The sequence below is a fragment of the Leptonychotes weddellii genome, chromosome 10 (genome assembly GCF_054177405.1).
Source record: "Leptonychotes weddellii isolate Sample4059 chromosome 10, ASM5417740v2, whole genome shotgun sequence".
Taxonomy (NCBI): Eukaryota; Metazoa; Chordata; class Mammalia; order Carnivora; family Phocidae; genus Leptonychotes; species Leptonychotes weddellii.
The window spans coordinates 7,491,143-7,503,651 of NC_138378.1; the positions used below are offsets into that span (position 1 = coordinate 7,491,143).

The 12,509-nt window shown below is 42.5% G+C and overlaps 1 protein-coding gene across 5 annotated transcripts in view; it reads left to right on the forward strand.

Moving 5' to 3' along the window:
* Window positions 1–12,509, forward strand: part of BCAS1 (brain enriched myelin associated protein 1) — a 92,580-nt gene that overhangs the window by 23,111 nt on the left and 56,960 nt on the right. For all 5 annotated transcript variants that reach the window (XM_081832552.1, XM_081832555.1, XM_081832550.1 and 2 more), the window contains exon 4: window positions 8,327–8,898. In XM_081832552.1, the coding sequence (XP_081688678.1) occupies window positions 8,327–8,898 (572 nt within the window). The remainder of the gene's footprint in view (window positions 1–8,326; window positions 8,899–12,509) is intronic.

The window sequence follows — 12,509 nt, forward strand, 5'->3', positions numbered from 1 at the left end:
ATGTATCTGGAATGCTTATATGTATTTGTATGAGTGTGGACAAAGCTTGACAAGGCATGCTGGGTTGCAGATGCTAGTTACGTTGCCATAAGGGCAGAAGGTCCGTACAGAAAACGAAAAGAGTTAAGAGATCAATTGTTTTGGGTAGGAAACACATGTTAAATGTGTATTAAAATCAAATGGAGAAAAAAACCCAAAAAACAAAATCAAACATTGAATGTGTCTTTTTTTTTTTAAAGATTTTATTTATTTATTTGACAGAGAAAGAGAGAGAGAGAGAGAGCACAAGCAGGAGGAGTGGCAGGCAGAGGGAGAAGGAGAAGCAGGTTCCCCGTGGAGCAGGGAGCCCGATGTGGGGGCTCGACGCCAGGACCCTGAGATCATGACCTAAGCCGAAGACAGATGCTTAATGGACTGAGCCACCCAGGCGCCCCTGAATGTGTCTTTGAGTGACAATACTGGCTCCCATTGGAGCAATGGTGGTTTAGCATTTGAATTATCTTTGTACGTCCCAGACTTTTGCAGCACACGAGTGATAGGAAATCTGTGAGCAGAAAGGAGAGTGGAAATGGTGAGCTTCACTAGCATAGTGTCACCCCACAGTGATGGGCAAATCACTGCTGACTTTTGAGAGAGCACAGGGTGAACAATTACCTTTTGCCCACATAATGTTGGAACCCAACATTAAAACCCAGCAGTTCCATCACTAGATGCTCAGACATGTTCTATCAAGCTGATAGTCAAGAACCTTCAGCTCTAAGATGCCCCCTGGCTCATTCCTTTCTTTTATTTATGCTGGAATTTCTTGGCCAAGACATGGTGGCTTTTTCATATTGAAATGAAAAGCATGAAATCTGATCATTCTGCGAAATTTCCAAATGTAACATCTTCCTCCAAGCTATAAGTATCTGCCACATGCATCCTTATTTCAAGACCTATAAAACAACAAATGCATTTGCACAACACAGAAAGCCTCAGTTGTTTGATGTGTCACTTGACTCCTGCTGCAAGACCTCAGAAGGGTCTTTTTTGTAAAACTTTTTGAGGTCTTCGTCAGTTTTCCCAAGTGCCTACCATAATCCTTTGATATTCAAATATAATTCTCTTTTGAAGAGCTTAGTGGGTCATCACCTAGTTTCCCTTCTACCTTCCTGTCTTCTTCCATGAACTCTTTGAACTCTGCCAGATTCTCACCCGACAGGAGCCACGTGTGTGATCTGAGCAATACTTTCCATGACTCAGCAAACTCCTGCGTCTTCTGCAAGGTTTGCAGTTTCCCTTGGCAAATCATGTGCATTACATTTCCACCTTAGCATCCTTTCTCCGGACGGAGCGGGGTATTGACACACAGGACGGTGTTGCACAGGAAGGGATGTCTGAGTGGGAAATAACTTTCGTAAGTGGACACTTGGTTTGTAAATGAAATTATGGTGATGGCTTCTGCTTCCCTCTTTAACCCTAAGAACTAGGAGGATTTGGGTAATGGATTCTTAGAAGAAAGAACGCCACTTCCGCCACCACTGGTTATTACAAGAGTTGCTACTCTTGCCATTTTTACAGTCAAGCTCCGTGGGTACTTGCTACGCCCTGCACTCTGTGCTCCTGCCTTACGTTTCCCTGACTTAATTCTGTTATGTGCCAAGCTCTGTTGGAGGCACCGGGGACACAGCTGTAATCAAGACAGACCAGGTCTCTGTCTACTTGGGCTTACTTTCTCATGGAGAAGAAGCAAAATGAATTAATGAGATCATTTCAGAGACCAAGGAAGGCGCTGCAGAACCCAAAGAGGAAATGGGGTGAGTGGAAGGGTGACTTTAGAAAGGGTGGTCAGGAGAGACCTGACCTGAGGCCTGAATGATAACCAGGTAGCCATGGAAAGATCAGAGGGGAAACATTCCCAGGCGGAAAGAACAGCTAGAGCGAGGTCGGTGTGTTAAGAAGAGGAAGACGGGCTGAGCTGAGGTTCTAACAGGTGTTGGCCATGGTAGAGTTCGGGCTTGATTTTAATTAGGGTGAAGCCCTCTTTGGATAGTTTTATGTAGATGAATGACATGATCTAATTTTTATTTAAAACAAAACAAAGTCACACACCAATGTCTCCCAAATGTGAGAAAACACAGTTGTTGTTTTTTTTTCTCTTGTGCATAGTGTTTTCTTGAAAATCCGCTAATTCCATTAACCAAACTTTGCTTTGTCCTCTCCCTCTCTTCTGTTCTTGCTTCTACTACAAAATGTCAAGGGTTTGAGCTTTGGAATCAGGCAAACATGGGTTCGAATCCTGACTTAAGAGCATCCTGCTTAAGAGCAGGATGATGTTTGAAAGGTGACTTTACTTCTCAGAGCCTCAATTTTCCCACCTGTAAAATGGGAGTGATGATAGTACCTAATGTATACATTTGCTCTAATACATAAATAAAATGCTTCTTGTTACAGACAGCATTTGCCATAATGCCTGGTACATGGGAAACATTCAATGAATGAACAGTTGCAGTAAGTGCAAATTTGAACTTTGCCACATGGAAAAAAAAACAACCAACCAAACATAATCCTTCCTCAGAAGTTCTGAATATTGTAATAGAGACTTTGTGTGTGTGTGTGTTTAAAATATGCAATAGAACTCTGAGGAAGCAGCTTGTTTTGACTGAGAAGACTTGATACGTAGAGAGTGGGAAGCATTCCTGAATCTTCTTTGGCCCAGATTCTTAGATTTTTGAAGATAAATTAATTCATATTATTACTATTTTTCGAAGTCTTTCCAGAGCACTCAAATTTGTAGGTTAAACCATTAGAATATTTTTTCCTTATGACTTATGTTTGGAAATATAAAATAGTAATTGTAGTAATAATATATTAATAGAACAAAAAAAACTAACTTTTCTCAAGGACACACCACATACCTGTAAGCAGTAAGCACCTTGTAGGAAGCATTTCAATTAATCCTCATAATGACCCTTTGAAGAAGGCATTGTTATTTTCTTGCCCATTTTATAAGAAAATTGAGGCATAGCGATACAAAGTAATTTAGCCAGATCCCAGATAGACCTGCCTTGAATTAGGATAGGGCTACCTCCTGATAAATCCATTGTATGTTGAAAATGTATTTATAGGCGCCTGGGTGGCTCAGTCGGTTAAGCGTCTGCCTTCGGCTCAGGTCATGATCGCAGGGTCCTGGGGTTGAGTCCCATGTCAGTGTCCCTGCTCACCAGGAAGTCTGCTTCTCCCTCTCCCTCAGCCCCTCCCCCTGTCTCATTCTCTCTCTCTCAAATAAATAAATAAAATCTTTAAAAAAAAGAAAAAAAAATGTATTTACTATACCTAACCTACCAAGCATCATAACTTAGTCTAGCCTCCCTTAAACATGGTCAGAGCACTTCCATTAGCCTACAGTTGGGTAACATCATCTAACACAAAGCCTATTTGGTAATAAAGTGTTGAGTATGGCATGTATATGAAATGTACTGAATATTGCACTGAAAGGGAAAGACAGGCTGGCCATAAGGGTTGTCAGTGCACACGTTCATGATCACCTGGTTGACTGGGACCTGCCACTACCCAGCATCACCAGAGGGGGTCGCCCTGCCTATCGCTAACCCAGGAAAAGATCCAAATCAGAACCCCAAGTACAGTTTCTGCTGAATGAGTATCAGTTTTGTAAAACCGAAAAACACAAGTCCCAGCACTGTAAGCCGAGGACCATCTGTATTTCATATTGGAGAGTCAAACCGAGGTTCTCGGCTCCAGAATCGAAGTTCTTAACAATGACACCAAAATGCCACTGGAAATAAGTTCTCAATCCCATGTCTGCCTACAATGACTTTCTTTTAAAAAGCACATAATACCAAATATATTTTCTGCACTAAGAAGATCAAAATGTTCAACTCTTCTAGATATTTGAGGGCTGTCATCTGCATTCTTACTTGATTCCTTTTTATCTCCCTTAAACTCTTACACATTTTTTTTTTCATGGAAAGTAAAATCTCTTTGGTATGTCATCTGTTTGTCTGCTTTATGAGAAAACTCTTTATTGAAACCAGATTCAAGATGAGCCTCTCTCAAGATTGCTTATAGGAATTGAAAGCTTGGTTCCCGTCGTCCTGAAGGAACTTCTTAATTCTTTCCATAATAATGTGAGGAAGGCATGTAAACAATATTCATCTTTGCAAGAGTATAAAACTTGTAACTCCAGTGGGTTTTCTTCCTATTCATTCACAGATTGGATGTGTGTGAGTGTCAGTGTGTGCATGTGTGTGTGTGTGCGCGCGCGCATGCACGTGCACTTAAATCGATGTTTTAGGACATATTTTGTTTCCAATGTTCATCAGAGATCTCAAAAGTGGTAATTTCTTTCCTGAAGTGGATTTTTTCCCTTCACTTTTACTGCAAAGACAAAGGGTTGGTGGCGTCTCTATCCAGCTCCTTGTAACTTACTTCCTCCTGTTTCATTCTCTTTACCTTCCTTCCTCCCATACTAACTGCTTCCTGGACAGACTTGAAGAGCTTAGAGACAACTTCCCAGGAAGAGGATTGTTTGCTATTACTTGACAAGTGAAATGGTACTGGCCAATTCCGTGAAATTCTCTCCAAGCCACTGAGTATGTACTTAATTTAAGCTGGCATGAGTGAAAAAAAAATGGTAATGGTAATGTAATGGTAAATGGTAAATTTCATCTTCAGGCATAGTTGGATCCAGGTATTCAAATTCTATCACTGGGCATTTGTTCCCTGAATCTTTTGGCTCTGCTTTCATCTGAGTTTGTTCTGAGGCAGGCACTTGTGAATGTGATGCCCAAGGCCACCACTTACAGATGTACCCCCACTGGTTTGCCAATCCAAGCATAAAGAACGTAACTCTGTTCTAATGGGTTCAGCAAAAGCCACAGGAGTAGTCTAGCTTAGATCATTTTAGGAGGAGATAAGCATTTTAGTAAAGGAAATGGAAGCTCTGGGTGATGCACTCACTCAAGTTTGGGGGGCAGACCTTCATTCTTATGGAATGTTCCATCTAGGAAGTCCTCATTCTTACAAGTTATCAAAAATACTTTCCTCATTCGCTAATATCAAGAGCTAAAGTTTGCATCTGCTGTAATTTCTAAATGCATTGAGGGCTAGTCTAGATACCTGGATGACAAGAATGTATCCTTTATTAAAGCAATATATTGGCACTTTTTAACAAGTCTGTCTAGGGACTACATCAAACTAAAAAGCTTCTGCACAACAAAGGAAGTCATCAACACAATGAAAAAGCAACCCACTGAATAGAAGAAAATATTTGTAAATCATTTATTCAATAAGGGATTAATATCCAAAATGTATAAAGAACTCAATAGCAAAAAAAAAAATCTGATTTAAAAATGGACAGAGAATCTAAATAGACATTTTCCAAGGAAGACACACAGATGGCCAACAGGTACATGAAAAGATGTTCAACATCACTAATTATTAGGGAAATTCAAATAAAAACCACACTAAGATATCACCTCACACCTGTCAGAATGGCTACTATGAAAAAAAAAAAAAACAACAAGAAATAACAGGTGTTGGAGGGAATACTACTTGGCCAGAAAAAAAGAAGAAAATCTGGCCATTTGCAAAAACGTGAATGGACTTTAAAGATATGATGCTAAGTGAAATAAGTCAGACAGGGACAAATGCCATATGGTTTCACGTGTATGTGGAATGTAAAAAACAAAACAAATGAACAAACAAAACAAGACTTGGAGATACAGAGAACAGATACAGATAACAGGTGGTTATCAGAGGAATCAAGAGGGTTGGGAGGGGGTTCAGTTGGGTGAAGGGGGTCAACTGCATGGTGACAGATGGTAACCTGTGGTGATCACTTCATAGTGCATACCAGTATCGGATTATTACTGCATTGTACACCTGAAACTAATATAACTCAATTTTTAAAAAGTCTGTCTTTGGGAAGATTTTTTTTTTCCTAAAGACTTTTTCTCTGAGTGTAACACTCTTACTTACCACCAGCTCTTTCGGTTCCTGGCTGGAGAGTAAGGAAGAGAGGAAAAAGGGAAAGAGATTGGCTGATGCTCTCGGCATTTTGAAAAGCCCTTCCTTGTTTTGAATCTCAGTCTCTGCCTTTTTGTCAACTGTTTCCTCTTCTCCTGGCATAGACCGTCCCCATGATTCATTTATATTCACTGTGATGCATCAGCTGCCTGCCCGGCTTACTTGGCACCCTGACACGTCCATCTATCACTTCCTTATTCCCACTCTCCCTCCAGCCTTCTCTCCCTGAGTACAGTGTTTACCACGATTATGAATTCCTAGAGCACAGGAAAAGCTAGAGAAGAAGAAGAGCTAGAGGACATACCCAGTGCTCCTACAGGGTGACTTCCTTGGGATCTGAGATTGTGAGGAACCCCTAGTGCTTGTCACTGGCCTCTGGACCATCTCTTCTGTGCTCCTCAGCAATTAGCATTCTACATAGAGACCCGGCTCTCCCTTTCTCTCTCTCCTTTTTGTTTGGTCCTGACTCTAGACACTGAGAGATACCAGAGTTGGGCAAAAACAATTGCTAATAAAAGTGTGTACCTGTGTGTGTGTGTTTCTCACACATATTAATGAGCAATATGAGCAGACCAAAAGATTCTCCCCTTTCTCTTTTTGTCCTTTTCTCTGTCTTCCTGCAAACATATTGTAAAAGTGATCTGGCTACGGGGCGCCTGGGTGGCTCAGTCGGCGAACCGTCTGCCTTCGGCTCAGGTCATGATCCCGGGGTCCTGGGATCGAGTCCTGCATGGGCTCCCTGCTCAGCAGAGAGCCTGCTTCTCCCTCTCCCTCTGCCCCTCCCCACCTCTCGTGCTTACTCTCTCTGCTCTCTCTCTCTCAAATAAAGAAATAAACAAAATCTTTAAAAAATAAAAATAAGAAAATAAAAGTGACTGGCCACAGCTGTATAAAGCAAAACACAATGCTGGCAAAGGGGTGGGAGAATCCTTAAATCATAGTATCTGTCAATTCTTAAACACCTACTACAGAGAAGACAGTGTGCCAAAGTCGTTGCATATGTCTTCTCCCTTAAACATCCCAGTAATGCTGCAATGATACCATTCCCATCTTATGTACGAGGAAATGCAGATTTTTCCGTGACTTGACCAAGGTCACACAGTTTATCACCAGAGAATCTTGATTCTTTAGCTTTCATTCCAAAATTCATGGTCTCTCCTTTTTTCTTGAATATTGCATTGCTTTATAAAAGGCACCTAGGAAAGAAAGCAGTTCAGTGAGACCCATGCCGAGGTCAAACCCGGAACAGCTGGATGCTGGAAGCAGTGTTCCTCCCTGGAGGAGGAGGCCGAGCCCACGTCCACACGCAGACTAACCTATGTCTCTGATTCCATGCTGGTCGGAGGTCCAATTTGTGGCCCTGTGTGGACGCTTGCCCTTCCAGCCTTCAACATGGAAACTTTCTGAGTACTACTTTTTAAAATCTTCCACGAGCTTAGGCTAACACAGGCCTGATGCTAAGACAGAGCACAAATGTCAGAGTCGAGTCTCTGCCCATAACCAGACTCTGCGACTTAGCTGCTCACCAGGCAGCTGTGGGGACGTGGACCAACCCCTGTGGCAGCCACTTTTCTCACTTGCGGATAATGATAACAACGAACGTGCATCAGGCACTGTTCTGTCTGTCATGTGATCTGCATCACAACATTAGGAGGTAAGTTCTACCATTTGCCTCACTTTGCCAGAAAATTGAGGCACAGGACAGTTAAGTAACTCAGATTCCAAAAGACAATTTAGTTCAGTGGTTCTCATATGTGAGTGATTTTTGCCCCCGCATAGGGCAATGTCTGGAGGCATTTTGGATTGTCACAACTGGGGGGTGGGGAGGGTACTGGCATCTACTGGGCTGAGGCCAGGGACGCTGCCAACCACCCATAGCAAAGAATGATCTGGCCCCAAATGTCAATAGTCCCGAGGTGGAGAAACCTTGTTCTAGCTCCAGAGCCCAAGCTCCTGACCACTGCTGCCTCCCCGATGAAATCATGACAATTTGCTTCTCATGAGATTCCTCCAAAGCTACCACTGGAGAAGTAATACGAGTCACTAGGACAACACCTGGGATGTGCCTTCCGCCAACTGGCTGCCCTCCTCCCTTACCCCCCCCCCATTCCTCTCTCCCCAGAAGAGCAGGGTCAGAGGAGTTCTAGAGAACCAAGTTCTGCCTCACAGAGTGAGTGGACAACAACAGAGCCCCCGCTTCATCATGGCCTCTGTGTATAAAACGTTCAGAGTCCATTATCCTTCCTTGAATTTCCTCGCCGGGTTGGTAAGACAGAGCTGTTTATGTTTGTGTTTACAGTCGACTTGGGAATAAGTGTCAAGGAGGATAATGTGGCCACTTCTTCCCCCAAGACAATGGAGATCAGCGCTGTTGCAGATGCCAACGGAAAGAATCTTGGGAAAGAGGCCAAACCCGAGGCACCAGCTGCTAAATCTCGTTTTTTCTTGACACTCTCTCGGCCTGTACCAGGACGTACTGGAGACCAAGCCACGGATTCATCCACTGGATCAGCGAAGCTTGATGTCAGCTCCAGTAACACTCTAGGGAACAAAGAACCAAGTGAGAGTGTGGCGCTTCCGATAGCAGCTGCGCTGGGCCACGACCCACATAAAACCCCAGGCCAGAGCCTGGCGGGGGACGGAGGCTTCTCTGCCCCTTGGGGACAAGCGCCTGTCTCACCTGAGTCAGGAGGAGCGGCCTCCTCCAAGCCTAAGGACGCCAGCTTTTTGGACAAACTCTTCAAACTGGACAAGGGACGGGAAAAGGCACCAGTCAACAGCCACCGGGAAGCCAAGGGCACAGAGCGTCAAGACCAGGCCCAGGAAGTTTCCGGATTGTCCAGGCCGTCCGACGATGTCCCTGCAGAGAGGGTAAGTGCTGGACAAGGGCAATCCATTTTGTGAACCCCAGCTCGAGGTACGGAGGGGGGGCTCCGAGGGGCTAAGACAAGGGCACCACATCGCTCGGCAGTCACCAAGGGGCCCTGACAAGGCATCAAGCCGTCGACCCCTCTAGAACAAATAGCACATTGTAGTGGAGTGTCCCCCATGTTTCTGTGGGTGGAAACATCTGTTTGAAGAGCAATAACAGCTGTGACATCTGCTTTATGTAAAAGAAGAGAGGAGGTGAGTTACATACAGATGAATTCGTCCTTCCATTTATTAAAAGATGGAGGAAGACAGGTTGCATTTATGATCAATGGAGTCTGGAGGGAAAGGTGTTAGCAGAATAAAAATGGTCCCTAAAAGACTTCACTGCCCAGTCTGGTCTCAGTAGGTTGTTCCCCATTCCGTATGTTTATAGGCTTTTGTTGGAATACATTTCATTTCTTCTTTTTAATAGCCTGGATTGATCTTTAACTATCTTTTGCACCAAAGTGTGGGTTTAAATAAAGAGCTTTTACAGCTCTGGGCAGACTCTTTTATGTACTAATTATTTTCCAATAAGCTGGAGTAATATCTTTGTAAAAACTAGATATTTTTTTCAGGAGGTATCCGGAATCAGCCGCTTTCCCGCCTCCCCCCCCGCCCCACCCCAGCACAAAGAAAGGCAGATTCTTTTGATCTTAAAAAAGAGCATTGGCTTTTTATCTTGAGAGAGTTTGTTTGTATTTGGGCCGAGAAAGGAACTCCTCGAATGAAAAAGGAAATAAGAGTTGATACAGTGTATTTTAAGGTACTTGTTTTTTTAGTCATTGGACTTTTAAATAACAGTATTTTTCAAAATTTGGGAATGCAGTTAGTCGTTGAGGTTAGAAGCAGGAAAAAATTAGAGGAGCTGTTTTTCATTACAGGGTTCTATATCATGGCTGTTAATATAGTTGTCTTAATAACAACTAATTGCATTCCCTGTTGCTAATAACACTGGCTGTCATTTATTGAGCACTTACAGTGTACCAGGCTCTGTACTAAACACTGTACATAGATTATTCTCCTTAAAGAAAATGAGTATCACGTTAGTCTACGGTTTCAATGCACCCAGGATGGTGTCAAGAATTATATTTTAAATGTTAGTCACCAGCTAAACATTCTGGACAGTTAAACTGGGGAAAGATAATCAGGCTTGTGTGTTCAGGCTCCTACTATCAGCATTCTTGCTGTTTCTGTAAATTTCTCCTCCAAGAACTGATTTTCAGATTTTCTTTCAAAAGTTTAAAAAATTGTCCTTCAAATGCCCATTTCCCCGAATGTACCAGTTCAGGGCCAACTGAATAGCTTTCCTTAGAATTCAAAGTAGGTCTTCAAATGCATCCAGGCATCACATCTTTACTAGGTATGACACTGCCAGGTACAAGTGAGACAGGCTAGAGAGGTGGCCGGGACAGAGCCCTTGTCCTCAGGGACTTTGTGGTTCTACAAGAGAAGAGGTACAAAACCCTTGAGATCCTTGTGCGAGGTGCCATGTGCTCTCCTTGGGGAGGCCGAGTGCCACAGAAGATGCTCAGACACAAAGAGAATTGGCCTTGCTGGCTCGGGGAACATTCCATCAAATGTATAAACCTGGAGCTGGAAAATTACTTGTCTTGGGGCTAGAAACTGGTCATCAATATTCATGAATATGTGAGAAATGATTTACTGCTTGACTCTGAGCAGAAACTCTTGAGTTCTCATTATTGGTCATGGATCCTGAGGCCATTGGGAGGTTATAACTTTGTGAATAGTTACATGTTCCATTCACGTGGGCATCCAAAGCCAACGCATTACCCGAGTCAGGAAAAGATGGAGTTATTTATGGGAAGAGGATGAAGGACTGAGCTTTACTATCTTGGGACAGGTATCTAGTGACTTATCCAGATCCCCCACCTTAATTAAGAAAAACAGGTTAGCATCTGAGACCTGACCCTTGAACGTTTTTAACCATAAAACCCCAATGCAATCAATCCATTCCCATTCTAAGAAAAGCACAGGACAGTTTAGAGCTGTACCTTATCAACCCAGCTTTTTTTATTAAAGAATCTTAGGACTGGCACCTGAATTTGAGTAGAATGAGTTCTAAAACGAGATTTGACTCAGAAGATGGAGGCTTATGTTGGGAGCATGGCAGGTATCTGATAGAGTCAAGCCCTTGGGCGATATTTTAAAGTTACCGGGACCTCTCAGAAGACCCCCACGTTGTAACTTATCCTCCTTTTGGAAAAAGTGAGTTCGCTCCCTTAGATTCACCAGTGAAGTTTGCATTTGTCTTTGTTACACTACAAATGTCCATGCTTTTATTGGTAGTATCACTGGAATCTGAATATTGAGTACCCATTCTGTACTATATCATATAAAACATGGAAAAGCCAGGAAGTAGCCATTTATTGTCTCCGTTAGTCTGTGAACTTGTGGATATTCAAACACATATACCTGCAAAGCTTTTAAACAAAAACAGCCTTCTGATTATTGATGTTTCTCATCCGATCCCTGGCTGAGTGGTCTGTATTGGGCAGGGGAGGGGGAGAAATCAATTGTTCCATGAGTGTAATGAGAGAATCCAGGCCTCAGAAAGTAACACGAATAAAACTTCTCCATCAGTGGCTTTCTTGGTGGGAGTACCGCATTATGCGGAAATGGCCGTCAATGTATTGATTCAGAATTCTTAGCGTAGATTATGCGCTGGGCTCAGCCGTGTGTCAGCTGCCCCTTCCCTCCCACTCACACAAACCCTTTCCCCCAGTCTCACTGCATGCTTCTTCTTGGATTGGAATTCCAACCACAAACCTGCAGAGCTGTGAATTGGGAGAAAGATGCCACCATTTCATTCTGGGAGAAGCACACAAATCTTCTGTGTTTTCAGAACGACAATCTTATTTTTGTGCCTCATAAAACTACATTCAGAGCATAGCATAATTAAAACAAGGCCAGAATTCATGAACAAATGAAGCATTTACTACATAAGCCAAAGAAAAGATAAATTATATGCCTGAAGGGTTTCACTGAGCTGTGATTCACACAAACCAACATGTTGGCAGGGACGAGATTTTTTTTTTTTTTAATTTTTCTAGCCCCTCAACAATTGGACCAGAGCTATAAGATATGCATTTAAGAGAGTCATTGCAAAAAGAAAAAAAAAAAAGTTACATAATGAAAATTTGGTCTTTATCCATTAAAAAAAAAAACACTGCATGTCTGTTGTCAACCAGTAATTCCAGAAGCATCTTTGAGTTGAGGGAGGGGGAGGGGCTTAACCTGTTACCAAGCACGGATTCAGGAGATTTAAACAAGAATATGCCTTTCTTTAAAAGTTTAACTAAATTCCCCAATTATTATTTAAACACCATACTTGGCAAAGCATTTTAAAGATAAATCACGTTCTAGTCCTTCAAAGATCATATCATCTAGTAAGAGATGTAATTTTTTAAAGGGACATTGTGAGAAATGACACCGATCCTCAAATTCATTCCGACTACAGATATTAAGAAAAATACTCCATGTTTTTGCTTCCTCGTATCCTTTCTCCCTTGAACGCTTTTATCCTCCACAAAAACTGTTCTTGTCGAAGT